The 25,731-nt window shown below is 47.0% G+C and overlaps 1 protein-coding gene across 11 annotated transcripts in view; it reads left to right on the top strand.

The window, feature by feature from the left end:
- The window catches only part of RBFOX2 (RNA binding fox-1 homolog 2), a 173,325-nt gene extending 151,617 nt beyond the window's left edge, over window positions 1-21,708 (top strand). For 4 of the 11 annotated variants that reach the window (XM_049821575.1, XM_049821584.1, XM_049821585.1 and 1 more), the window contains 8 exons: window positions 2,028-2,081; window positions 2,241-2,333; window positions 3,448-3,580; window positions 8,952-8,991; window positions 14,053-14,129; window positions 17,158-17,246; window positions 18,205-18,277; window positions 19,438-21,708. In XM_049821575.1, the coding sequence (XP_049677532.1) occupies window positions 2,028-2,081; window positions 2,241-2,333; window positions 3,448-3,580; window positions 8,952-8,991; window positions 14,053-14,129; window positions 17,158-17,246; window positions 18,205-18,277; window positions 19,438-19,492 (614 nt within the window). In that variant the 3' untranslated portion in view covers window positions 19,493-21,708. Of the gene's footprint in view, window positions 1-2,027; window positions 2,082-2,240; window positions 2,334-3,447; window positions 3,581-7,192; window positions 7,251-8,951; window positions 8,992-11,617; window positions 11,661-14,052; window positions 14,130-17,157; window positions 17,247-18,204; window positions 18,278-19,437 lie in introns of those variants that run through there. The other 7 variants (XM_049821574.1, XM_049821576.1, XM_049821579.1 and 4 more) reach the window with 7 other exon arrangements.
- Window positions 21,709-25,731: the final 4,023 nt, after the last annotated feature.

Here is a 25,731-nt window from a genome sequence, read left to right as displayed (position 1 = left end):
ATACATAATTGGATATAGCTCAGTTTGGATTCTAACTGTAAAAGTACAGCTGTGCCCAGGCAGTCGGGAAAACAGAGGCGTTGCGCTGCTTGTTTGCTCGCTTTTTGTTACAGACTGTGCCTGTGTTCAGTCATTTTCCAGTGAACCTGAATAGAGAAAGACCAAGTTGTTTGGGTAATGAAGAATCCTGTTTCATCGGCATATCTTGGGGGTTCTGTCTGTGCAGTAATTTCATTGCATAGGCATATATAGCATAAAAAGGCGTTCTTCTCCCAACAGAACTGAATGCTGCTTTGATAGAGATTTTGAATCTGAGTCCTTGTCCCAAAACAGGCAGAAAAGTTCTTTTTGGTCTGAAATGTTTCTAAACAGCTTCAATAGCTCAGGAGGCAACGTATAGGTAGTTGCTAGTGTGAGAATCCACCTTGATTACAACATAAGACTCGGAAGTCAAAAGGTAGAAGAATTCTATTTGTGGTTCCGCTACTGACTTGTTGCGTGGCTGTTGGCAAATAAATCTGACTTTGGTTACAGAACCTGGGGAAACAGGGCCAGGCAGAAAGGCTGGGATTCTGAGTCTCAGTGTCTGAAAGGAACCAGGAGATTTTGTAGCAAAAGGCAACGCAGCCACGTTATGTTATCCTGAAAACAAGGGCAGAAAATGCATATGACTATTTGGTAAGAAAACTTGGCTTACTTGTGAAATCCCGATAACGGGCAGGAGTATTTTGCTTTTGCAGCCAGCAATTTAAAGCCAGCTTTAAAGCTACTCAAAGGTATTTAGTATTACGCCAGGCTTAAGGCATACTGATGAGTGGTCATACGACTGTTAAACTTGAGGGTTGATCCCAGTCCTCTCGTTGCCACCACTCACGCGAGTATTTTGCCATCAAGGTAGGCAGGGCAGCAGCAGCGTGCCCAGTCTCGCGGAGGGAGCGGGCATCGCATCCCTCATTGATACTCTGCCAGCAAATGAAGGGTTGGTGTTGACGGGCTCCAGTTCACACAGTTGTTCATACGGTTTCTAGGCTGGTTAGAGGTGTTAAAGTGCAGTAAGTGCATCAGGACTCCAAGACAGAGGAAGGGTATGGATTTATTTAAATAAAAATACCTGTGCGATTGCTAGCTGAACAGCTGAGATCTTTCCTGAAAGGAATGCTTTGTAGAAGCCAGCCCAGATCTTGTCAGCTTTACACCCCTTCTCTCCCTCGATAGAAAGGTTGGGGTGGTGGTGGGGGGGGAAGGACAGATAAGTTTCTAGATCTGACTGGAAATGTGTTCCCCCTCTTAGCCCAGTGATGACTTCTTTAAGTACTATTCTCTTGTAGGTTTTATGTTGATGATTTGCAGTTCTTGCCAATTATCCAGGTGATATTAAAATCAATGCTCTGGGAAGGCTTTCACCTGAAAAGCAGCATAAAGAAGACAGGAAAGACTAAAATAACAGAGAGGAGAAAATGTGAGATGAATAGGCTTAATTGCTTTTCTGCGCCATAGTCGTGTAATTCAGTTAATGAGGAAATTCAGGCGCTTGCTTTTTAGCAGATCTCTAGCAAATAAGACAGAAGGGTGTTTTGAGTATTCAAGGCTATAAATTGACTTGCCCAGGATGACAGTCGGGGCCGGTGGCTTTAGAGAGGTTTGAATCCGCGGCGTTCCTGGTGAAAGCAGGCAGGAGCTGGAGGAGCTGGCAGCAAGGTTCGTGCAGGGAACGCAGGGTCGCACGGTGCTCGTGGCGAATATGCATATAAGGTAGTTGGCATTCCCTCAGCGGTGCCTCTGCTGTGCTGCGGATCAGCCGATGTTTTGCTGTTCCCTCCGATACAGCGACCTGTACCTAGAACTTGACATTAGAAAAAGGCAGTTGGCCTCCATCTACACCAAGGGGGATTGAGGCGAAGCAGAAATTGGAAAAAGCTGTGCATGTGAAGCTGGGGCGCATGCAAGAGACCGTTCCCCCTACCCACGCTGCCCGCTCCTTCTCTTGGTGTAGATTTTGGCATTCACTGCAGTCTTTGTTGTTTCAGGTTGGAAGTTGAGTCCTGTGGTTGGAGCGGTGTACGGCCCTGAGTTATATGCAGGTAGAGCTTAAGTAGACACTTCCACTTCTGCCATTTAACTGCAGTGGTGTTTGTTTATGTTCTCAATCTGCTGTTTCTTTATAACCTTTTTACGTTTGTTTGTTTTGTTTTTTCTTTTTTTTCTTTTTTTTTTTTTTATTCTTTTTAAAATTAAATTAGCGTCCAGCTTTCAAGCAGATGTCTCGCTGGGCAATGACGCCGCAGTGCCCCTGTCAGGAAGGGGGGGTATTAACACTTACATTCCTTTAATCAGTAAGTAGCCCCCGTTGGCCCCTGTATTGTTACTGTGCTTGAGTTAACGATGACCTGTTACCCTTCTTCTCTCCAGTCTGTATAATATATACTTGAAAGGATGGGTCTCGCTGGGAATGAGTTTACTTTGAGCCAAAGTATACTGTGCAGTTGCTGTAACTCGTTCATCTGCAGTGTGTTTCTGTACTGGCGAATGGGTCTGAGCGATGAGGAGGCTGCAGAACAAGGGGAGGGTGCGTGTGAGGAACAGGCCATTCCCTTGCCCCCCTCCCCCTTTCGAAATCAAAGAAACCAAACAGACAAATCCCGAAAGTACATATTATACAAGCTGCTAAACCGCGAGTCTGCAGGGCCCCCAGTGGCATGCACCTGGACGCACGTTGGGTTGGGTTTGCGCCCTGGGACTCCTTCCCTCTCGGTATCTGTTTATTACGTGTTTGCAGATGCCTCTGAGGTTTTACATCGTTTCATCACGAGCCAGTTTACTCCAGCGTAAAGCGTAATAAAGCAGGCCTCGCTATACACAGAGCCAGTTATTGGTCACGCTTGTTAATTGAAGGTGGGCTCTCAGTAAACTGGCACTTTATGGGAAATTTCTGCTGCTGTTATATGGGCTATCTTGTCTTTCAGGCTTTAAAATGAACATACAGAGGATTGGGTGGCAAAGAGTGGGAGGGGAAAGGAGGGAAGAGACTGATGTAAGTTGGTTGACTTTAAGGGCCTCTTGACAAATTATTTTAAAGAGCCTCTGCAGTTTTGGAAGAGCCGCCTGCTATATTGATAGTAACTCTCTGCGCTTCTCAGACTCTAACCAGACTGCATGGCGGTGTCAAAAGGCGGGGGGACTTGTACCCTGTTTGTGGTGGGTGAGGCATGCCAAAGCATTAACCTCTTGCATGCCAAACCTCTCTGCAACCCCTCTTCCCCCAAAGGCCATGGTGTAGCAGGAACGATGTATGGGATGCTTGCTGGGATATAAGCATGCCCCTCTGCAGGATTGATGCCAAATGTCCCACCGCTGTGGAGCTCTTGTGTCACTTTGTTTGAAGCAGACGGTTGTTGTCTGGGCAGGAGCTCGGATCCTTTTCACCCTCCACCTTGTCTGTCTTTACAGTTCCAGGCTTCCCCTATCCAACTGCAGCCACCACAGCAGCCGCGTTTCGGGGAGCCCACCTGAGGGGCCGAGGAAGGACAGTGTATGGGGCAGTCCGGGCAGTACCTCCCACAGCCATCCCTGCCTACCCAGGGTAAGCACTGGTCACGAGAGCAGAGTGCTCTGCACAACCGTGTCAAATAGCTCATCGGTTAACCAAAACATAACTAAAATTGTCTGGATGGTGAGAGTCAGGGTATTGCTAGTGCCAGAGCATTCTGCACACGATGGCGTCCAGTGGGGGCAAATCTAAATTTTTCCGTGTTAAGTTCTTGACTGAAACAATTTTCAGTACTTGCAGCAGCTTGAAGTGCTGATGGATTCCTTCTCATAACTTCTCAATTTGTCTATACGGTATTCGTCATCCATTGACCCAATATGTTACAGTGCTGCTGAGAAGGACACAAAGAGAGAAGGTCTAAAGTTTCCAAAAAGGTTCTGCTCTTTGCACTCTATTTGCATTTTAATATCCAGGAATGAGGAATATTGTCCATTACCTTCATGCCTCACCATCTGGCAGTAGGACACAGAAGAGCCAGTTACCCACAATGGATTTGCTTTCTTTGTTGGAGACGGTTTAAAAAGGTTTAAAACAAAGATTAATCAAGTCCATTAATTTAAAGCTGGGAGTGTTTGGGATATAGGGAGAACGAAAGTGCAGCGTTCTTCTAACTGTTGTACGAAGCAATGGTGAATGTGTGGCCTTAGCATTCTTTGCCCTCTGACATTTCACTAGTAATGCAGTGGAACAGATGCTGTTCCAAAAGAGTATTCTGCTGTTTAAAAGTACAGGGAACTAGGTTCGTATGTGAGTTTTGTTTGGGGTTTTTGTTCGTTTAAGTGTGACGGAATGGCAGACAAATCAGCAAATCCAAACTGTCTCTTTTTGTTTCTGATTTTGAGGATGCTTTATTCTTATTGCCCGTCTCTGGAATTTTACTTGCCATATTTTCCAGGCAACTTTTTCAGGAAGAATAGGAGTAGGAAAGAATCCTCCAACACAGAGAAGTGGACTTGACCCTTTTTTCCTTTAGATTAGACCCAAAAGGGAAGAAAATAAATGATAAATCTTTTATTAAAAAGGGAGGTGGAAGCCACACACATCAGTGCAAGGAGCTGGCCTGATATACGCTGGATAAGCTTGCAAGAGCTTCTGTAGCAGCTTAAGCGGTGAAAGCTACTGTGGCCCTTTGTTTTTAGAGTCCAGTCTGATATTTAAAGTAGAGCTCAAGGGAGCAAGCTGCAGTGGTCATCTATCTGTCTAGCTTTGCTCTCCAGCAAATCTGGCAATGTTTGCGTTTAATTCACCGCAAGACTTTAAATGAAACCTCTTGTCTGAACACATTGGCCTTCTGAACAGACGGTTTCTTCTGGGTTTGCAGATCCACCTCTTTTTTGCCACCGCTCCTAGTTCATATTCTGTATCCTCCAAACATAGCCTCTGACCTGCAACTTGTCTGTCTGTTGCTCTAAAAATGACCCAGTCTGGTTTTATTGGGAAGCGCTCCACAGTGAAACAGAGAAGCAAAGCTGAGCTAAGTGCTGCCGTCAAGCAGAATATGAAATATTCGCACTGGGGAGGGGGGGATGTGCTTTTCATCCCTGGAAGTAACGGCTGGAGCATTCCTAGCAAGAGGCTGTCACGAGTGGTGCGCTGGGAGGGACTCTAGGCTTGTTTTTGATATAAATCCAGCCTGAGTCCCGTATAAAAGGTTTATTTCCATTTGGAATATGGGCCAAGCTCCAATGATTATCCCTTCCAAATACTGCCTCGTGACTGTGTTTACTTACATTACGTTGAGTTCGACCCCGCTGACTGTTTTCATGTCTTCATGGGCAATGTACTATTCAGTAAACATTTGCAGGGCAGCAGTAAATAAGGCAGGCTCACAAATGACCCAGAACTGTCCATAGTCGCAAGCACTGGGATGTCCTTAATGAATTCTGGTGTTCATTGTCATCATAGTCCGAATCTCTACCAGATATTTTGTAGAGGGAATTTGATTCCTCATGGAATAATACAAAATGTGCTATTCAGTTCCATGTTGCAGTAACCTGGAGGATGGCCACCGCTCCACGTGGGCACTGTTGAGCTCCGTGGAGTCAGGGGCAGGCAACATTCCTGACACCTTACGCTGCATCAGTTGCTTTTTTCCTGGCCAGTGGAAAGATGACACCGTAAGATCAGTCAGCAATACAAGTGATCGAGACGTAGTGAGTAATGTGGAAGAAGAGAGGGAAGCAAGCTGCAGGTTAACTCAAACCTGGTAGAAAGAATTGGTTTTCACAAACCTCGGTGGTGGTTAAGTTACAAAACTTAATGATATCACTGCATTTGAGAGCTTAGCAGAATTCAAAAAATACAGAATGTAGATTAATAAAAGCTCATTGGAATTGCCATACTGGATCAGACCTGAGGGCCATTCAGGTTAGAGTTAAGTTTTGACAGCGTCTAGTGCTAGATACTCCAGAGGAAGGTGCAAGAAGTGGTATCGTTCTTAAGAGTTTTAACATTTATTTCAAGAAGATTTACTAATACATATGTGGAATGTAAATAGTTATGTACAGACGTGGATGTTTATCCAGGGAAGGCTATTCACACCCTAGAAAGCAATCGCTCAGACCACTGGAGAGGATGTTAGATAGTCACCTGAGCCTGACCTCAGAATACAAATGCAACCTTCAATTTATAACCGAGGCAGCGTTCAGTAGAAGTAAGGAGATGTTATAACCTCTGATATATAGCATGAGTAAAACCTGTATTGGAATATTGCCCTGATTTGTAGCAGCCATGCTTTCTGAACAAGAGTGCTGACAATTTACACTTCAGACCAGAAGCTGGAAGAATTAAGCCAGTCTGAGAAAAAAACTTGCCTACTTGTAAAACTCTCAAAACTAAATCAGTTTTATTTCTCAAACTATAGGTTAGGCATTGACTTGTTCCTGGTCATTAAGTACCTATATGAAGAGTAGGCTTGCCATAGTAAAGAGTAATTTAGTCTAAGAGTGTAAATATATAGAGGATTCACTGACTCAAAGCCAAAAGTAGATAAAAGTCAGACTAGATATAAGGCAGTAGGGAGCTTTGGGGCTTTGGAGTGGGGTTTTTTGTTCCTTTTACAACACAGTCAACTGTTGGTACACCTAAACAATTATGATGGCTGCTTTACAAAACCAGCATATTTCTTTTTCTCGTGGATGTGTTTTAGCTCAGCTAGTGGGCTTTTTGCAGATACCACTGAGATTTGATGGGCTCCTGGGCTGCTTTATGCTTCTGGTCAGTCTACATAACCAGAATGGTCTCTGTGGTTCTCAAATAAAGGAATTCTCTCAGTTTTTCCTAGCGTTAAGTATCACAAATGCGGATGTTCTAGCATATAAATAAACCTTGCTAAATTTCAGCCCTGGCAGTCAATGTCAGTCAAGCCCTAACTGAAGGAGAGACGGAGGCTGCACGTGTGCTTGGTTGTTTGGACCCAGGGAGTCTCACTCTTACCTGTCATTAGTGTCCCTTGCAGTTTTCTCTGGAGAGCTGATGCTAGCATCTCCTGCGGCCAGGATTCTAAATTACAGGAATAGTGGCCTGATCCAATGTGGTAATGCTTATATTCATCCAACTGATTGTGTTTGGAATAACTGTTAAAACTGCTAACCTGTTCATAAACCAACAGTCGCTTCCTTTGTCATGCGTTTGCCTTTCCTGCAGGAGCAGGTGGAGTATCACTGCTAAAACACTCCTGGTCCTAGATAGAGAACCCAGCAATGTAAGTCACAGCCCCAGGAGCCAAATTCTTTGTTATGTGGTTGTAAAAATTTAGCTTCAACAAACATGATCTTATGGCCTGCTTCTCCCTGCTGAAGTGGCTCCCCTCTTCCTCTAACAAGGGTCTCTATCTTCATATCTGCTCCCACCGCTCTTGGAGACCATAGTAACTCTGTCCATTGGGAATGGAGTGTATTTTTCCCGGGGAAGACAGCAAGACTAAATTATTCAAGCAGTAGCTAACACTGCAACAGATTTTTTTTTTAATTTTATTTTACGTTTTAGTAATAGCATGCAGAATTTTGGCAAGATCTGCTGGGCTTTTTTTGTGTGTGCGTGCCTTACAATAGGTGGGTGTCTGAGGGTGGCAGGCTCTTGGCAGCATTTCACATTCCATCTGATGAGTAAAAAATTATAATCCAAAGGAAAGCTAGTGTTCCATACGTTTCTTGTTCCTTAATGCTGCTGGTAAGTCATGCACATCAGATCCATGAACATCACAGATGGTGGGGCTAATGCTTTTTAAAGCCTTGAGCAAGTTCGGACGGAGCTATTCAGAGGACAAAGGAGGAGGAAATTCCTCAGTCTGAAGCACGCACTGAACTCAAACGGGTGGGGGGCATCCCCTCTCTTCCTCCCTCATCCTTCCCCGACCCCTGTCCCCAAAGCAAGCCGCGTAGCCTTACGCTAGCGAATGCTCTGGTAAGAGCGGCTCTTTGGGAACCCCAGGCTCTGGTTTAACAGTTTTCCTGCTTGAAGTTCTGAGAGAAAGAAAACTATGGCTTAAAGCAGAAAAAGCACCATCCCATGGAAACCCTTCCAGTTGCTCCTCTCTGCTACGGAATAGGTCGTTACTACCAGGGACTCCCACTGCACCTTTCAATTCTCGGACCTTGGACCAGTCACCTAACCTTTTTAGCTCATTATCTCTGCTTGTGAAAGCAATGCATTGTGGGTATTTTTGGTTTTTTCTTTTTAATTACATTTCTCTGTGTTTACTTTGATCAGAGTTGATTGACTTGTTTTCCTGAGGTGTTGCATCGGTTCTTTAAGATGCTGAATAATAATACTTTGCATGCTTGTGTGATCAGCCAAATCTTATCGCATGTCTAATGTGCAGGGTAAAAGCAGGTGATGTATGGATGTCAGAAACAAAGTTATGCAGCCCTGTGAAGCTCGAAATACGTAATCGTACAGAACTCTCTGAAACGTGCTTCTGACATAGGTGACTTCAGCCCCTGTGGGATGCCTTCTGAGGGGCTCCTCGATTTCACAAACCCACTTCACGAAGCCAATGTTTCCACGTGTTTAGGGGGGTAACTAAAATCATTCCAGGAGAATAACCAGAGCGGAGGTTTCTAAACCCTTGTTTCTCTTCTTCAGGACATCCGATCTTTTTGAGTCTATTTTTACTGTACAAGATGGTGGTTCCCCTCCCTCTCTCCTTCGCATACTGTCTCCCCCTCTGCCCGCCCCTTCCCCTTTGCATGCCGTGGAAGATGACTTGGAGCCGTCTGGCGTGCGTGCGCACACACGTTCTCTTGCTGATTTGCTCCTGCCAAAAGCCCAGGTTGTGGATTCATACATCACCTGCCTGTGTAAAACGCATGTGCATGCTGCCGTCCTCAATAACCGGAATGTGTTTTCTGTTCTTTTGTTTTTTGTTTTTTTGTTTTTTTGTTTTTGTGTGGATTTTCTGCAGTGTGGTTTACCAGGACGGATTTTACGGTGCTGACCTCTATGTAAGTACACACACCGGAGCCTTCTCGTCCCCAACCCCTGACAAGCCAGCCTTTTTTTTTTTTTTCTTTTCTTTTCTTTTCTTTTGGTTTGTTGGTTTGGTTTGGTTTGGTTTTTTAAAATATCATTTACTTTAATTTTCTTCTTCCTTGTGGATATATATATTTATATATTTAGGAATGCAAGCATGCTTCTCTGTCACTGCGCTTGCCCCTGGGTGCAAGACCTAAGCCTTTGGGTTTCCTGATCATTGCCAGGGTCAGTTTACTGGGTGTCCTGTCCCCCACATGCACACTGCTACTAATCAACCTGAAAGATGATTAGCGAATTAAAATTTCTCTCAACACTTCTCTTGTTTACATAATTTGGATATAAAAATAACAGGACTGGTTTAGCCTCAGACCTTCCCTTTCCTTCTCCCCCTCCGCCCTCCCCTTTCTCTCCCCTCTTGGGGCCCTTTCAGGTTTGATTTGTGCAGCCCACACTAAACTGAGCGAGCTGTATGTTTAAAAACGTTCATGTGCCACTGGGATGTGGAGATGATCCCTTTGGGGAAGACACTGGGGCTGATTAAAAATGGAGACCAGGATGCTAGAGTGAAAACTGACATCTCATTTTGCTGGTAGAAATGGTACCTAAATAGGCTAGATTCTCTTGCCTCTTTGGGGAATTGTAAAGTACAAATACGTGGAGATGTTCAGTTAGAAGAGTCAGCAGCCTCCTCCTGTCTGGGAATTAGCTCTGATACCACGGGAGACTTTGTCCTGTCATTGTCTTTGTCCTACCCAGCCAGGCTGTATTACAAATCTCCCGGGCATCGGTGTATACGTAGGTGGGTCGTGGATGGAGGGATTCTGACTGGCCAGCGAGAAAAGCGGTTCCCTCTCCGATGGAGAGCTGTTGCAGAGCAGCTATGGTAGGAACGTGCCTTTCGAAGCCAAAATGTTCAGGTCCGCTACTGCCATTGCAACTCGTGGCCTGCCTAGCTCTAGCAGAGTTCCCTTTCGTGGGATTGTAGGTAATAGCTCTTTGGAACTGGGGGAGTTTGTATTGGGCAGCAGCAGAGTTGTCAGCATGGATTTCACATCCCCGCTCCTTTGAAGGTGCTACCCCGGACGTTTATGAAGAGGACCCTGGGGTTAGACTCAAGATAATGGAGGGAATTAGGTTTGGGATTTCGTTGGCTTATACGGAGCGTCAAGCCTCGTAAAGGCGCTTTTCCTAACGCAGTTACAGTGGTTGGAAGATGAGCTCTCTGAGCATAGAGATATTGGGTGCGTTCCTTCATTCTTACATATACTATCGCGTGCGCAGTTCTTTAAAAATTGATCTGCCTAGTCGAGTGTTCCTTTATAAAACTGTGTAAAGGACTACAGAGCCTTCTGGGGTTTCCCACTCACTCCTAAAACACCAGCTTTACAGACCACTGCCTTTGCTACAGCAAGTAAGCAAGCAAATGAGCAATGCTTAGTCCCTCTTCCCTCCGAGTATGGCGTATAAGAGGCTGTCATGTTGAAAGGGAAGACTGTCCAGGGTTACTCCTTATTTCTTTTGATAAAGCTCCTTCAGAGCTTTATCCCCCATTGCAGGTGGGGAGGAGAGGCGTATTTAACATGTTTTAAGGACAGAGACTTCAGTAATGAAGAAACCCCGTAACCAGGTGGTGCTGCAGTGCAGTAGCATCCCGTAACACAAAACCAAGCCCCCAAGTCAGGTCAGAACCATTACGTGGACTTCTGATGACTTCGCTGTTGGTGGCTTTGGTCTCACCGTCAGAAAGCAGGACGATAGAAGAGGGGGCTCACCCAGGGAGACGGCAGTGGTTTTTCCGATGTTATTGCTGCCCGGAGCCCTCCGATGGAGCTCAGGGAAAAAGTTCTCGTAATCCTAACATGAAGTTAACGCTTCTAGTTTGCTTGGCACAGGTGGAATGATGCCAGTGTCCCTGTGCCCCACTGCTTTGTCACGCTTTTCACTGCAGTGCTTCTGGCCCTCTGGTTGCTGTGAAAGGCTTGTCCAGGTTGTGGAAGGGATGGCAGAGGGTGCTTCGTTTAGGACTGCGGGGAAGGTGAAATTGAGGTTCCCTAAGGTCTTCTGAGTCCGTAAGGGTTGTGTCAAGGAAGGGTGGAAAGGAGCTGAGCTGGCAGGGAGTGGTTAGTGGTAGGCGAGATGAAGGGGAAGTGTCCCAAGTTTGGGCTGCTTTTTCTGCATACATGTTATGCACCGATTTCTCATTTTCCTCCTCCTCCTCTTCCTCACTCCTTTTCTCTTTCCTGGGGCAACCATCCTGCTAGCCATTTCTTCTGTGAAGAAGGCATTCCATCTCTTGTTGGATGCATCCCACTCTGGCAAGACACCTGAATTCATAAAACAACCTGCCCCAGGATGCAGAGGGCTTCATTTCGGATCATAAGAAAGGTTATCTTTCTTCTACAATGGGGTCAATCTGGGTGGCGGGGGGGGAAACCCAAACAAACCCACCCATGCGAAGACTGCTCCTGCCTGTGAAAAGCGTGCTTGCATCCACTGGAAAGAAAAGGCTGGTGAGCCCCGCCGCGGGCTGTTTGTATGATTGTTTCTTTCCACAGCTGTGTTTTTTTGAACTGCTCTTCCTGTGTTCTGTTATAGAATAGTCTTACAGGAACCAATCATTAGCGCTAAAATACCTCAGGTAGGAGTGCCAGTGTGACCTGCCAACCGATCAGATTGTGGATTGCAGTGGAAAAAACTGAATTATACTAACCATTCCAGCACCACATTAGAGATGGGAACAGAGGCTTTTTTAGGGCAGCGCAGACTCACGTGTGATCCCAGCCCCCGCTGTAGCAGGGTGGCGTGTGTCCAGATTTCACACCGAGTGGCATTTCATTGAAAAAAAAAAAATAAAAAATAATGTAAATTCAATGGAAGGGTTAACAAGGTCATGCTTGTCCCATTACCATGTAGAAGCACCTGCTGCAATGGACACCGTTGTCCTGTCACCTCTTTTAATTCATTCATGCTCATTCCTGGTGCACATATGCCACCCTTCTAATACAGAAATACTGGAAATGGTTCTAGCCCTTTCTGCTTCTTAACTTCTGTTATAGGGCAGTTTGGGGGTGGAGAGGACACATCTGAGATACGACAAATACAAGATCCTAAAATGGGGCTCGCTGCCTAAGCCTGGCAGGTGGTCAAACGTATCTCGCTAGCCTGGTCCCACGAGTTACACATTTCTCCAGGGGTATGGGAACGCTTGTGTCTTAGTGGCATAAAGGCTCTTTGTAGTAAAGAGGGCCGGCAACACGCTTTGTGCGCCCATCTAAGGCAGCCAAGGAAAAAAGAAAAGGGAGGTTTATATCATAGGATACACTGACATAGTAAGCTGTAGTTTTGGATTTCCTCGTGTTCTCGTTGGATTGATCACCTAATACGGACCTGAAGAGTGGAAAAGAAGATGGACTTATTTTGAGCTGAACTGTATAGTCTTAAAGTACTCATTTATCTACGTTAACATGCTCAGTAATTGGAATGCTGCTTTAGTTGAGATTGCAGCTTCCTGTGTATGTTGTTTTGCTGTGTTTGTGTTATTTCAGAGAATATATGACACTATTGAAAAAGCTATTGTCTAATGTTAAAGAAGGAATTTTAAAAAAAATATTTTCCTGCTTCATCGATGAGCCAAGGATGATAACATCACAGAAGAGTCATTTTAAATTGGGGCTTTTGTGAATGCCTGAGCAAATACGGTTGTTTGACAGTCGAGATCTATAGGCTCAAGTGCTACATGTTCACATGGGGAAAGGGGTTTAGCACAGCCCCAGCAGCACTGGCAGGACATCCAGAGAAAGAGAACTTGAATTAAGACAAGCAACGTGTAGGGTGGTATTCATCTGTCTCCCATGCTCCCCAGACAATCCAGAAGACTGTACCAGAAGGGACCAATCTTGATTTAGACAGTCCTTTTGGTTGTTACTTACTGCCCAGTAAAACTGCATAAGCCTTTTCCTTAGTTCCCCTATTTCCTTATCGAGGCAGTGTTTAAACTGTCCCTTCGATAGAAATGTCTCTGACTTAACATCTTCGCAAGAAGCTCAGCCACACTCATTTCTTTTGAGATGAGGCTAAAGATTTTAAAAACTGAACGTAGATGGGTAAACCTGTCCCTGTGGAATCACTTCACTTAAATAGATGGAGTGGGAGTTCGCACGGCCGTCCTGGGTTTCAGGGACTGTGCCGCTCAACGGTGGCTTCTGTTGCAGTTTGGCTGTGGCACTGGAGGAGTGTGGTGCAGCTAGCAAGGGCCTTTTTTAAAAAAAAAAAAAAAATAAAATTATTTTTTCTTTTACTGGGAAACACGATTGTTCGTGTTTGTTGAAGGTGCTCTACTCTGTTACAGTTTATATTTACTGGAGTACCCAAAGTGAGTGGCATCAGAAATCACTAAGGGTGGTAGTACTGTGTAGCTGAGGTTACGGATGAGCTCTGCATACCAGTTAAAGTTGTGTGTGAACAGGAATAGCAGGAGAAAATAACTGGTGCACTGGATGAGCTGAGCAGGGCTTTGATGGAATTATAGGAGGGTCCTGAGTAATGGAGAACAGGAGCATCAGCTGGGTAAGGCAACCTGCACAGTGTCTCCCTTGCTGTGTACCGGTCCCGGAGTTGGGTGAAAGCATTTATAAAATAACGAGTAATAGTCGCAACTTCCCTCCTCTTTCCTTTACCCTGTTTTGGTGTATTTGGACCTGCTGGTCATGCTAAATACATCCCCGTGTCAGAAATCCCCCAGCTGTCCACACTCATTGCTCCTATGACAGGAACGTACCATGGCCATTATAATCCCCATTTTTGGTTTTATTTGAAGTACACACAAGTAGAATTTGCAGACCGCTTTGAGCTCAGCGGGTCTGCCCGTGCGTGTGTACCTCTATCCTGTGACTTTTCTTTTTTTTTTTAAATTAACAGTAGCTTCAATTTTGCATCAGTGCATGGTTAAAAAGCAATACACATGTCAGCTATTTCTTAACTTCATTTCTCCAATGAATTATTTCTCCTGTTTTTTTTTGTTTGTTGTGCAGTTGACTGAAGAAATGTTAACATCCCGCTCTAAATCTCTCAGTGGAGTCTCTGTTCCCTTCTCTGATATAACAGATGGGTTATTGCTTGTTATAATTATTAACATTGTGGTGTGGGACAGGGCTAGGGTGGGAGCCATTTTGGGGGGCGAGGGCGGGAGGCTGCGGGAGTCGTTAAGGTTGGAATGTTAACTCCAGTGGTGACTGACTGTTTCCGTAATAGCAGGTTGTTGTGGCTGCACGCTCTAGTACTTGAGGCTGTGTACTTCACTGAGCTTGTGGTAGAGCCTAGGGCGAACTGCTGTCCCAAGAGAATGCTGGGATGGATAGAACTAGCCAATATGAGTCTGAACGTGGTGACTTTGCTGGTTGTTCTAGCTCCAGATGTCAGCATGCTTAGTTTTTAATTTTGATTAATAAATGTTACGCCATTCCCCCCTCCCACACCTGATTCCAACCCTTCTTTTCTTTTCTTCTTCTTTTTTTTGTTTTGGTTTTGTTTGGTTTTGTTTTCCTTTACGAGAGAGATGAGTTAAAAGAGAATTACATGATAACCCTTTTTGGTTTCAAACTGCATCTTGCTGTCATGTTCAGAGTATGTGCCAGGCACATTTGCAACAGCTTCTGATCTGAAATGTGGCTGGCGAGTGTGGGGCAGAGTGGGAATCCGGGTGCACGCTGAAGCCAGCAGCCTTGCGGAGGGTAGTGCCGGGCAAAAATGCCTCGTCCACTGGGCGAGACCTCAGCCAGAGTTCAGGAAGCTTGTAGGCTTAAGGGAATGCCACGATGACATTGGTATGAAGTTTTGTCTTAATTTGGTGAGGTCGATGAAGGTTTGATTTGGATTAAGGCTGCACCTCGTTCTTCTCGTCTCCGTCGTGTTTTGGAGGTGGGAGTAATGGCGGTGCGACGATAGCATGCCAAAAGCAAGCTAAACCTCCCCAAACCGTCAATCCAAAATGCAGGGATCGAAAGAGCTAGATGAGATTAAAAGGGCAAAACTGTAACGTGACATCTCTTCTGGGCACTGTGGTGATGTTTCGGAGGTGTAGATTTGTGTTGCTCTTTCTTCTGTTAACTAGAAGATTGAAGAGGCTGTAAGTCCCTCTCCTCTGGAGTAGGAAAGGGTCCGTAGGCGCGTTTTGGATAGCATGTTAGCCTTCGCGGGGCTAACGCAGGCCCCGCAAAAGCAACCACAATTAATTTAAAAATCATTACTTCTAATTTAAAAGCTACCTAGCCCAAAACCGAGCACCGCTGAGCAAACACACGGTCCTGTAGTAGAGCTGATCTTGTACTCTTAGTTATATATACGCAAAAGATCCATAGGGAAGAAGCGGTAGCGGTATGTTGAGCTGATTCTGGAGGTGAAGAGCGTAAGTCTGCCTTCTGGTCCTTCAAACTCTGAAATGTCAATTGGAAAAAAACAGAAAAGCCAGAAGCAGTCTGGAATTTTTCTGATGTTATTTATGGCTCGTTGTGTTTCTAGCAAATCAAAGCCACGGTTCGTTTACCGTTGCCCCCCCAAGTTAACAAGTTAACAGCAGTGAGTTCAGAAGTGTACAATAAAGATGGAACCTGGGCTTCCGAGCCCTCTTTGCTGCCTGCCAGGCAGCCTTTGCCCCTGCTCTGAAAGGCGCCTGCCCTCCGTCCTTCCTTGCTGCAGGGTGTGCAGAGCCGCCTGCCTGAGCCGGGTCTTCCTCTGGGGCAGGATTCACGTTTTGCCAACCCAGCTCTAAGTACCTTTTTAGTAACTACCTCTCATCAGCGTAAGCATTTTCAAGACCTTTAGTACAGGTGTGTAGCATGGGCAGAAATGCAGCAGCAATATAGACCGTTCTGGTATCATTTCCCCTGACCCGTTGGGGTTTAACCCCAGCCAGCAACTAAGCCCCACGCAGTTGCTCGCTCATTCGCCCCCCCCCCAGCCAGTGGGATGGGGGAGAGAATCGGAAGGAAAAAGGTAAAAGTCGTGGGTTGAGACACGAACAGTTTAATAGAACAGAAAGGAAGAAACTAATAATGATAATCACAATAATAAAATGACAAAAATAATAATAAGTGGAATATACAAAGCAAGTGATTCACAGTGCAGCTGCTCACTGCTTGCTGACCAGTGCCCAGTCAGTTCCCGAGCAGCAATCCCTCCCAGCCCCACTCCCCCCAGTTTACATACTGGGCATGACATCCCATGGTATGGAATACCCCTTTGGCCAGTCTGGGTCAGCTGTCCTGGCTGTGTCCCCTCCCAGCTCCTTGTGCCCCTCCAGCCTTCTTGCTGGCTGGGCACGAGAAGCTGAAAAATCCTTGACTTAGTCTAAACACGACTAGCAACAACTTGAAAACATCGGTGTGTTATCAACATTGTTCTCATACTGAACCCAAAACATAACACCATACCAGCTACTAGAAAGAAAGCGAACTCCATCCCAGCTGAAACCAGGACACCTTCTTACATGGAGGGAGGGGAGAATGATCTGGTTGGTATCAATGTCAGTTTGCTTATTGCCAGCCCTGAGACCGCCAGGGATTGTCTTCTCTGACCATCTTTTCCTGATTGATTTTTGGCTTCTCTGGCTATTGATACTTCTACACATCTGGACCAAACGAAATTCTAACCTTTTGGGGTTCCCAGGCTTAAAAAAGAGATAGAGGGGAAAAAAAGCACGAATTTCTCTGAATGGTCCCCTTTCTAAAATACACCCCTCACAGAAGTGCCCACCTCTGACTTCCCCAGCGTAAGAGGAAGGGGACATAAAAATTATGTTGCATGCAAGATTTCAGCTCCCTTCTAGTTTTCAGTTCTTCCATGTCAGATTTAATTTCCTGCAGGGATATAACCATGCTCAGGCTTGCTTTAGTTTATTCCTTCTGCTAAACGGGGTGATGGACCAGGGAGACTCTTCCTTCTGAGGAAAGGAATATACATGAGTTAATGGGCGATGCTTGCGATAGACATGACATGGGAGCTGATGCAGTTTGAAACACTTCCTCTCCTTGTGATGTGTGTGACTTTTTTTTTTTCTTTTTTTTTTTGGAAATTTTATTTTTTTATGCTCTGCGTGGGTGGACAGGTATCTGTAAAGTCAGTTCTCTTCTCTCCTGCAGGGTGGATACGCAGCCTACAGATATGCACAGCCTGCTACTGCAACAGCAGCCACAGCTGCTGCAGCCGCTGCAGCAGCTTACAGCGATGGGTATGTAAGGGGGAGGTGTCCGTGGGGGCTAGCTTGCTGTGCTCAGGGATTCAAGGAGCATTGATCCATTACAGTACTTCTATTTCTTTCCCCGTTTCTTTGTCTTACTTGCACTCGCACGCGCACACGTGCATGCACAACCCAACATGAAAAGACTTGAATGCACGGTTTGTCTCTGCTCCCGGGCAGTATTGCCCTCCGGTGTATGTGAGCTGGCACGCATCCTGGCCTCTTCCCTGTCCTTGTGATTCTCTGCACGGAGGAGGCGGCGCGGTTACGGCCTCAGAGTCAAAAGACCTGGCTCGTCTTGCCAGCTCCTTGCTCTGCGACTCTGGGCAGGTTGTTTAATCGCAGGGTGCGTTTCTCTCCCCATCCATAAAGTAAAAATTGCTCAGCTCATACAGTACTCTAGGATGCTTTAACGTGCGGCTCTGTATAGGATTATCGTCATCAGAGTGCTTGCCTTGAGATTTTTTCATCTCCTGTGCAGCGAGGCCCTGTTTTAATCCTAGCACATGCAAGACCATTAAATTTTATACTCCCTTCTCATTCTGGAGAATCCCTCACTGCTTTCCATTTAGCAGCTGTTACCGTGCCAGTAGCGTTAGCGCCAGCAGTCACTCTCCTTCCAAATTGCATCACGCGAGGTAAGGGATGCGCTAGCCGTCATTTCGAAGGTGCTGACCTCTTTCCTACAGGTCAAGCTCATGGCTTCTGCCACATTCCTCCTTGCAGGCCGTTCTCTCGCCCATCTCATACGATGCATGGCAGCATGCCCGTAGGATCTCTTCGAAGAGGGGCTGCCTGCGTGCATGTGTGTGCATGTACGCATACATGTGTGTAGAAGGGCATGCTGCTTCCTCCATTGCCTGTGGTCAGACGGCTGTTTCTCTGCCCCTCCAAAGTGACTTTTTTCTCTTTTTTTTTTTTTTTTTATATCTTTTCTTCCTCTCTTCAGTTATGGCAGGGTGTACACAGCAGATCCTTACCATGCCCTTGCTCCTGCCGCTAGCTACGGAGTTGGCGCTGTGGTAAGTGGGATTTTCTTTCCTGTGCTCTTTCTCATTTGCGGCGTGGGGAACAGCTGTTCACTGGGTATCAGGTAATGAAACGTCGCCCAGAAAAACGTTTCTATTGAGGGAGGAAGGAGATCCTCAGCTGCAGTGCTGGGTTCCCAGTTGTTCTGCATTCCTATGTTTGTGTGTGTGCACTAGGAAAGGAGCCAGGTTGTAGGAGACCAGTTATTACTTGGTCTTGCACATCACCTAGTACGAAGGAGATGGTAGAAGAATGACCAGAAATTCCAGGAGGCAGAACATTATTGGTGAATCAGTAGAACTGTATCAAGGTGATACATAGAGCAAAAATCAGCAATAGTTAGAGATGCAAGACACCCTTTCTTGCCATTTCAGTTAACTTGAAAGGCTCGTGTTGCATGTTGAGAATCAGTTCTAGGAAGCAAAGGGAATAAGTTGTTCTTGCAACATCTTGCAGCAAAGCTGCTCCGCTCGGTTCCCTCTTCCACTAGTGGAAGGATGCGGTGTCCTGCCTGCCAGCAGTAGTTATGCAAAGGCAGGAATGAGGTATGCTGGCATCGGAGGGGAGCGGAGCAGCTTGCTGAAAACGCGTGCTTGCCCATCTGCTTCTAGCCAGCGCAGTATCTGTGTTGTTGCAAAGGCTGGAATGCAAATGTGTTCGGAGAAAAAGACACCTAAATATAGCTATCTGTAGCGTAGCACCTCTGTTTGAGCCTCAGCTTATCATGTGGATTCTCTTTAGGGTCGATGAAGGAAAAGCAGGTACTTCTAGGATACCAGACCGTCATGTCTATTTTAGACCTTTACCTTAAGGTGAGGTGAAAAGCATCCTAGAAGTCCTGGTCTTTGCTATCTTTAAAGGCAGCCTGGCTCAGAGATGAGGACTCGAGAGCCCTCTCTGGGACTGCGCTCCCTTTGACCGAGACTTGCCAAACTTCACCTCCAGCTGGCTGGCCATGAGCATGTCCTCCTGAGCCATGTCTTTGGTTTTGCAGGCAAAGTTCTCCTCTCTTGCTTCTTAGAGGTGCCGATGGTGGTGGGTCAGTGCCAGGACACGTCTGTTAGTCCTTCCAAGATCGTTCGGGTGCTGTCCTGAGTATTTCTTCACGGTTCTCCCCCTAACAACCTCTTCTTCTCTCATTTAATTTCTACAGGCGAGTTTATACCGAGGTGGCTACAGCCGATTTGCCCCCTACTGAAGTGACGTGAGCCCCCTGCAAGTGGGACAGCCCCCCCAGTTCATGAGGCCTGGCTATTGCAATATTTACTAGTAGAGGAACTCTATAGCAAGACGAGGAGGAAAAACAAAAAAAAAAAAACAAAAGAGAAAATACTTTTTTATACCTCACTATGTTCTTTGAATATGTATTTTTTTTCCTTTAAATTTCTGCCTTTAATTCTTTTGTTCCAAAGATTGTGCATTTTTTTTGTTTTTTTTTTGTTTTTTTGTTTTTGGGTTTTTTTTAACTGTGGTAAAAATAATGCATTTCCGTGTCTGTATGTTGGTGCATAGCTTATCCTACCAATCACGGAAAAGGCGATTAGCGATAAGGAAAGCTGTTAGAAACTGGTATCATGCAATTAATCAGGAACACGCAGACAGAGTTACTTCCCTGGGTCTGGTGCTTGGTGCCTGTGAGACAGGAGGACGTGAGGGAGAAGTCTCCACCTGCCGTGTTTCTGGTCTGCAGAAGGAAGCGCTCTTTGGCTGTGGCTGGGACCTAAATGCTGGTGGGAAATAGTCATTTACATTTGGAAATGGGGGAAATGCAGAGACTTTCCTCGTTTTTATCACCATCTGATGCGCACAGGTTGGGACAGTTTCAGCAGTGTCAGGATTTTAGACTTGGCCAAGAGAAGATTTCCTCAACCTGCCCAAAGACTTTGGCTGTTATCTGCTGTATAGGGGACAAGACTTTGAAAGGAGTTTTTGATGAGGATGATCCTTCCCCCCTACACACAACTTACTCTAGCTGATTGTTGTCCATTGCTGGTGGCTGTAATTATATTAGTTTTCCTTCCTCCTTTTCAAGATCTTTCTCCCTTGCTGTCCCTTTCCTCCCCTTCTTTCCTCGAGGAGCGGCAGATGCGATGCAGCATCACACAGAGTACCTCTGTTGTGGACAGCAAGCGGCTAAACTTGCGGAGGTGAAGCGCACGCAGCCTGGCAGAGGAAGAAAGTTGGCAGAAGAACCTGCATCCGTGCCGTGCTCGGGCGCTCCGAGGTCCAGCGTGCGAGGTCTCTCCTCCTGTTCGTCCTGAGCTGCTTAGGCGCTTCTCCAAGTAACCTGTTTCAAATAACATGAGTGAGGAAAAAAACAAGTCGTGTATAAGCTGCTTGAGGCGAGGGGCAAGCAATGTGGGTTTGTGTGGGGGAAGAGGGTCTTTGATATCTAAACGTGATTCTGAAGTAGTTTTGTTTCTGTCAGGAGTTTAAGGGCAGGCAGAAGCAGGTTGTGCAAGCTCTGAATTCATAGGAACTTCCCACCACAAGCTATCTCAGGCCCTTACGTAGTTGTGCTGGAGCCCCTGGGTCTGTTTTGCCCAGCCTCTCATAAAAAGTTGTGCACCCGGTCCACTGAGTCCATATAGACACTACATATTGGAAGATCTGGAAGCAGAGAGACTAGTTAGGGGAGGGCTCCACGACTCCCAGGACCATCTCCCTCCCGCTCTCACGTACAGTGATTTCGCTGTGTTTCAAAGTTAGCATTTTTAGATGACTGCGTGAGCTGTGCCGTGATGGGGAGTTGCTCCTCTCCAGACCTCCCCTGCTCAGCTGCTGGCTCCTAGAGTGCTCCCAGTAACCCCAGTGTTCAGAGGCAGGGTCTCTAACCACATGGTAGAGAAATGCAGAAGCGAGGGGGTTTTTACGAGGCTGCCTCGACTCCCTCGATCGGTACTGGGGTGAGCTCACCACCCCCAGAAGGGCTGCTCGGAGCGTGGGTTTGTTGGTGGAGCCTCTCCAGCTCCTGTCGTACACCTGCTTCTCCATCCACCGCTGATACCACAATAGGAAACCTCCTGCATTTAACACTAAGCAATGTCAACAAGCGGAGCTCCCGGGGAGGTGTCCTGGCCCAGCCACGCACAACCACGCTTTTTTTTTTTTTTTTTTTTTTTTTTTTGCTCTTCCCCAGGGATACACATAGTCTCTCTGTGTGCAGCAGAGAGGAGGCACCTCAAATGGGAAGGATGGGGAAGCCATTAGTTAAGCTAGAGACCCTGAAGCTATTGATTCTCTGGAGGAATAGCTAGATAAAGGGGACACCAAACTGCCAGCCTGTTGGCCACCTGGTTGTTTTTTTTGCTTTCTGGTTTTGTTGTTGGTTTTTAACTTTTTTTTTTCCAAGCCAAAGTTTGGTTTGTTGCTGTTATGACAATTTTTTTTGTTGTTTGTATATAAATATTTTAGTTAGCTTGAAAATGGGGAGGGGGGAACAGGGTGTTGGGGCTTTCACAAAATCTAGGAAATGAGGGGGACTTGGGGTGTTTGGGGGGCTTTTACTGCCTGAGTTGGGGTAGGGGAGGGGAGGACTTGGGGTAGAAATAGTCATATTCAAGGGGAGCCATTTCTACCGCAGGGCAGCCCAGAGGACTTCTGGAGCTGAGATGCAGCAAAAGCTTCTACCAGACTTGCTCTACCCACCTGTGGGCAGAGGGGCTGAGCGTGGCCGTCCCTTCCCTTTGCCCGCAGGCAGTTCCCCGCGCAGCGGGTCCACGGGCTGCGAGCCGGAGGAGCGCAGCTTGCGGAGCCCGCCGGGAGCTGCCGCTCGCCCCTCTGCCCCTTTCCTACCTTTCAGTTCAGCTGGTTCTGACTGCAGCTCCTTGAAAAAGCTGGGTTCTCCTTCCCCGAGTGCCCTCCCCTGCCCTGGCAGTGCTGCCTGCAATCCTCCCCACCCCAGCCACTTGGCCTCTCTGGGAATAGGGAGGCCAGCCCCATTTCTGCCTCCGAGCAGAAGTCTATGCATGGCAGCTTCAGCCCGCCCGAGTTATATTAGGAATGTGAGGGGTTTAGTGCAGAAGCGCCCAACCTTTGCGGGGCTGTGGGTCCCCTGCTCTACGATCTCCGAGTAATACCTGCTCTAGAGCATTCAGCCCGATTCCTCCTGTATCCGAGTCTGGACTGCTCCGGTCGCTCCCTGCCAGGCTCCTCCAGTGCATTAAGCAGCCGGTGTCTCCTCGACTCCGTAGTTTTCGTGCTGCAGGATCCCTGCCGACGCTCCCTTGTGAGCTGCAGGCGGGATGCCGGGACTCTTGCGTGGCCGGGGGCTGGAGGTAGCTCACTGGTTCCAGGTCTCCGGAGCACCAGACCTCCCAAAAACTTGCACGCCAGCTGGAATTTTGCAGCGAGGTTTCTCGAGTGAGTGTTGTGCCGTGGCGGGAGAGCTCTTGAGCCTTCCTTCCCTCTTGGCAAACAACAGCTCTGGTTTCACTCAAACGTGTTACGAACTGGCTTAAGGTGCATTCAGCGTAGCCACGCCGTGGCTATATCCATCTTCTGAAGAAGTGAGGACAAAGCCTATATCTCCCTATGCAAAATGATTTACACTTAATGAATTAAACTGGGCCCTGGCTTATTGGACCGATGGCAGCTAGTGCTCGTCCCCGAGACGGGTCTGCAGTCCCAGGTTCCTCGCAAAGCAGAGCTTGGCTTTCCGAGGGAAACCGCACAGGCAGCCTGGCAAATAGCTTGCTGTTTGTCACCTTCTAGGCTGGTGGCATCCGGGATTCCTCTCGATGTAGAGGAAAAGGTGTTTAAGTGTTGCTGTTTGTACTGTCTTGCAATACGTCTGGCCAGCACGTGATATTATACTGATAAAATTTTGGATTGAAGAGTTGATTTATTTAATGTGCTGGTCTGTCTTTCCTTATGGGTACAGTTGTGCTGGTACAAAGATGACGGCCTGTTCTCTACTGGGAATAAGTGATATTGATGCCCAGCACGTTAAGAAACTGTTGTTCCTGTCCCTGTGCTAGGGAGGCTGCACTGTTGCAGGTGGGTTAGCTTTTCTAAGAAAAGCCACGATGGGACCCGGAGGCAACGGGGAGCTCGGTATGAGCCTGTTATAGCCAGCTTTTCCCAGGTTAAGCAGTTCTGTGGATCGTGCATCGTGAGTTCAGATAGACAAAGCCATGTTTTAAAATAGCTGTGGCTTGGCTGTTTTCAGTGCCCGAGAGAGAGCGGACTTGCCCAGCGAGAAGGAGCCCTAGCTCAGGAGTCCGAGACGCGTGTTTTGGGCTGGGCTCTCTCGGCGATCCTCGAGGGTCGGCGTGGAGCGGTCGTGTCGCTGCTCTAGACTTCGCTTCCCCGTCCCTAAAGTGAAGTGAGAGTGTATCCCCTGTTCTCGCCCGTTCCGAGATGGGTGGATGTTGAAGGAGGAGGGTTATCTGAAGAGCTGGCTCGAGTGCTAGTCGTGAAACGGTTCATGAAACCATTTCCTTGCCTGAAAAAGAGACGCTGCCTGCTGGGCTTTTAATTCCAGCACCCAGAGCTTCGGCAGCGGGGAATACAAAGCGGAGCCTCCCAGTTCCTACCCACGTTTTTCCCCAACCCGTCCCTATCTGTATCTTCCCATCCCGGCCCTGAAGGAGGAGGCGAGCGGAGGACAGGTTTGGGGAGCACCTAGGAATTGAATAAAGGGAAACCCAAACGGCAGCTCTGGGGAGCGCTTTTGCTGAGTCTGGCTCTAAAGGGAAAGCACAGGGGCAGCGGGGGGGGCTGCCGGTGACCCTCCAGCCTGGCAGGGGCAGGGGAATGCTGTCCTTGGTGCAGAGGGGTGATTTTTTTAAAAGTGTGTTACCTGTTTGCACTGTTTTAAAATAGGAGGGGGGGGGGGGGGGGGGGGGAACAAAAACAAAACCAACCTAGTGAACAAGATGAACATCCGATGTAAACTTCTTTGTGTTTTTATTTTGTCATGCTCTTGGAAAATGTCAAACATTTTGTAGTATACACCAGTGAGACTTGATTCTTTGTTGCATAAAACACTATTTTTGGTGATGTTAATGTCTGAAAAGCCCCTTCCCCCCATCCCCACCTTACTGATTGCCCTCTCCGCCCTCCAACCCCGGTAAACTTCTCTTCTACAATGAAAACTCCAGTCAACAAGGCAAGCAGGAGTCCGATAGCCAGAGCGTGAAATGGGGCCCTTTTCAAGCCGGCTCTGGGGTTCTCCCCGGCGCGCTTCGCTCTAGCCAGGAGTTGGCAGGATAGTCCCCGTCCCCCTGCAGCGACGGCAACCTAAACGGGATTTGGGATGTCCCAAGTCCCGTCTCCGTTGCCACTGCTAACCCCGAAAGGCAACTTCTTGCTGGTGGTTGAAAGCGCCGGCAGCGGTTGTCCTCTCCGGGCGGTGGGCTGGGGCGGGAGACCAGCTTCCCCCGCTGCCTCTCGACTCGTGGTACAGAGCAAGAACGCATCAGCCAAAAATCTTGCCTGATTTCGCCAGGATTGCTGGTGTCTGAAGCCGTCCACCCCAATAGTCATTTGGCTGGCAGTCAGCAAAATGCCAGTTAGTCTTAGGAATGGTTTTTCTTTTTTATTCTTTTTTCTTTTTTTTTTTTTTTTTTTTGTTTTTTGTTTTGGTTCTGAAGTGGGTCAATAAATCTCTTGCCAGATTCCCAGTTCTCTGCTGGTGGAGGGGCTTGTTGCTTCCCCAAAGGAGTGAATTCCTTACAGAAATCAGGCCTCCCACATTAGTTAGTAGTCTCAGTTTTGGTCATGGTTGTTTGGGGTTTTTGTTTTTGTTTTTCTTTTTTTTTTTTTTTTCTGTTCACAGTATTTTGTGTGTGCGTGTGTTGTAGTTTTGGCAGCTTGATTTGGCTGCGTTATCAAGTGACGAAATAATCCTCTTTTACCCCAGGGGATATGATTTGGGTTTGGTTTTTTTTTTCTTTTTTTCCTTTTTCCTTTTTTTTTTTTTTTTTTTTTTAATATGTATATGATAAATCCTGCCTGTAAATAGCTGGAGCTAAAACCTGGGGCTGATAGCAAATGAGAGCCAGGGCTGTAGAGCGATACGGAGCTGGTGGAGTATTTTACTGACCTCACAGGCTGATCTACTTGAGACTTGGAGATTTTCAGTGCGAGGCTGAGATGCCGCAGCACCTCCAACGGCAGCGACGGACTTGCCCCTTCACGCGGTCTCCCCAGCACCTCCCATTGCCAGGTACCGCCGGGGAACAGGACGCGTCCCCGGTGGGATGCGTTCCCTTCCCCTGGATCATTTCCTAGGACGCCCGAGCCGCTTGCCCAGGGTCCCATTTCCCTGCTGACTCTGGAGAAGCAGTATCTGCATCCCAGGGCTTTGTGACAGCCTCTAACTTCCCGCCCTCCCTCGTTAAGTATCATATTGTATAGTAGCTTTCAGACCATACAGTATTCATTGGGTTATTCCTATTATTATCAAGTAGCTGGAATTGTGAAGGTCGGAGTAGTTAGATCT

This window comes from Accipiter gentilis, chromosome 18 (assembly GCF_929443795.1).
Source record: "Accipiter gentilis chromosome 18, bAccGen1.1, whole genome shotgun sequence".
NCBI lineage: Eukaryota > Metazoa > Chordata > Aves > Accipitriformes > Accipitridae > Astur > Astur gentilis.
The sequence above is the reverse complement of the archived record's forward strand: the minus strand, read 5'-3'. Positions and strand labels throughout refer to the sequence as shown.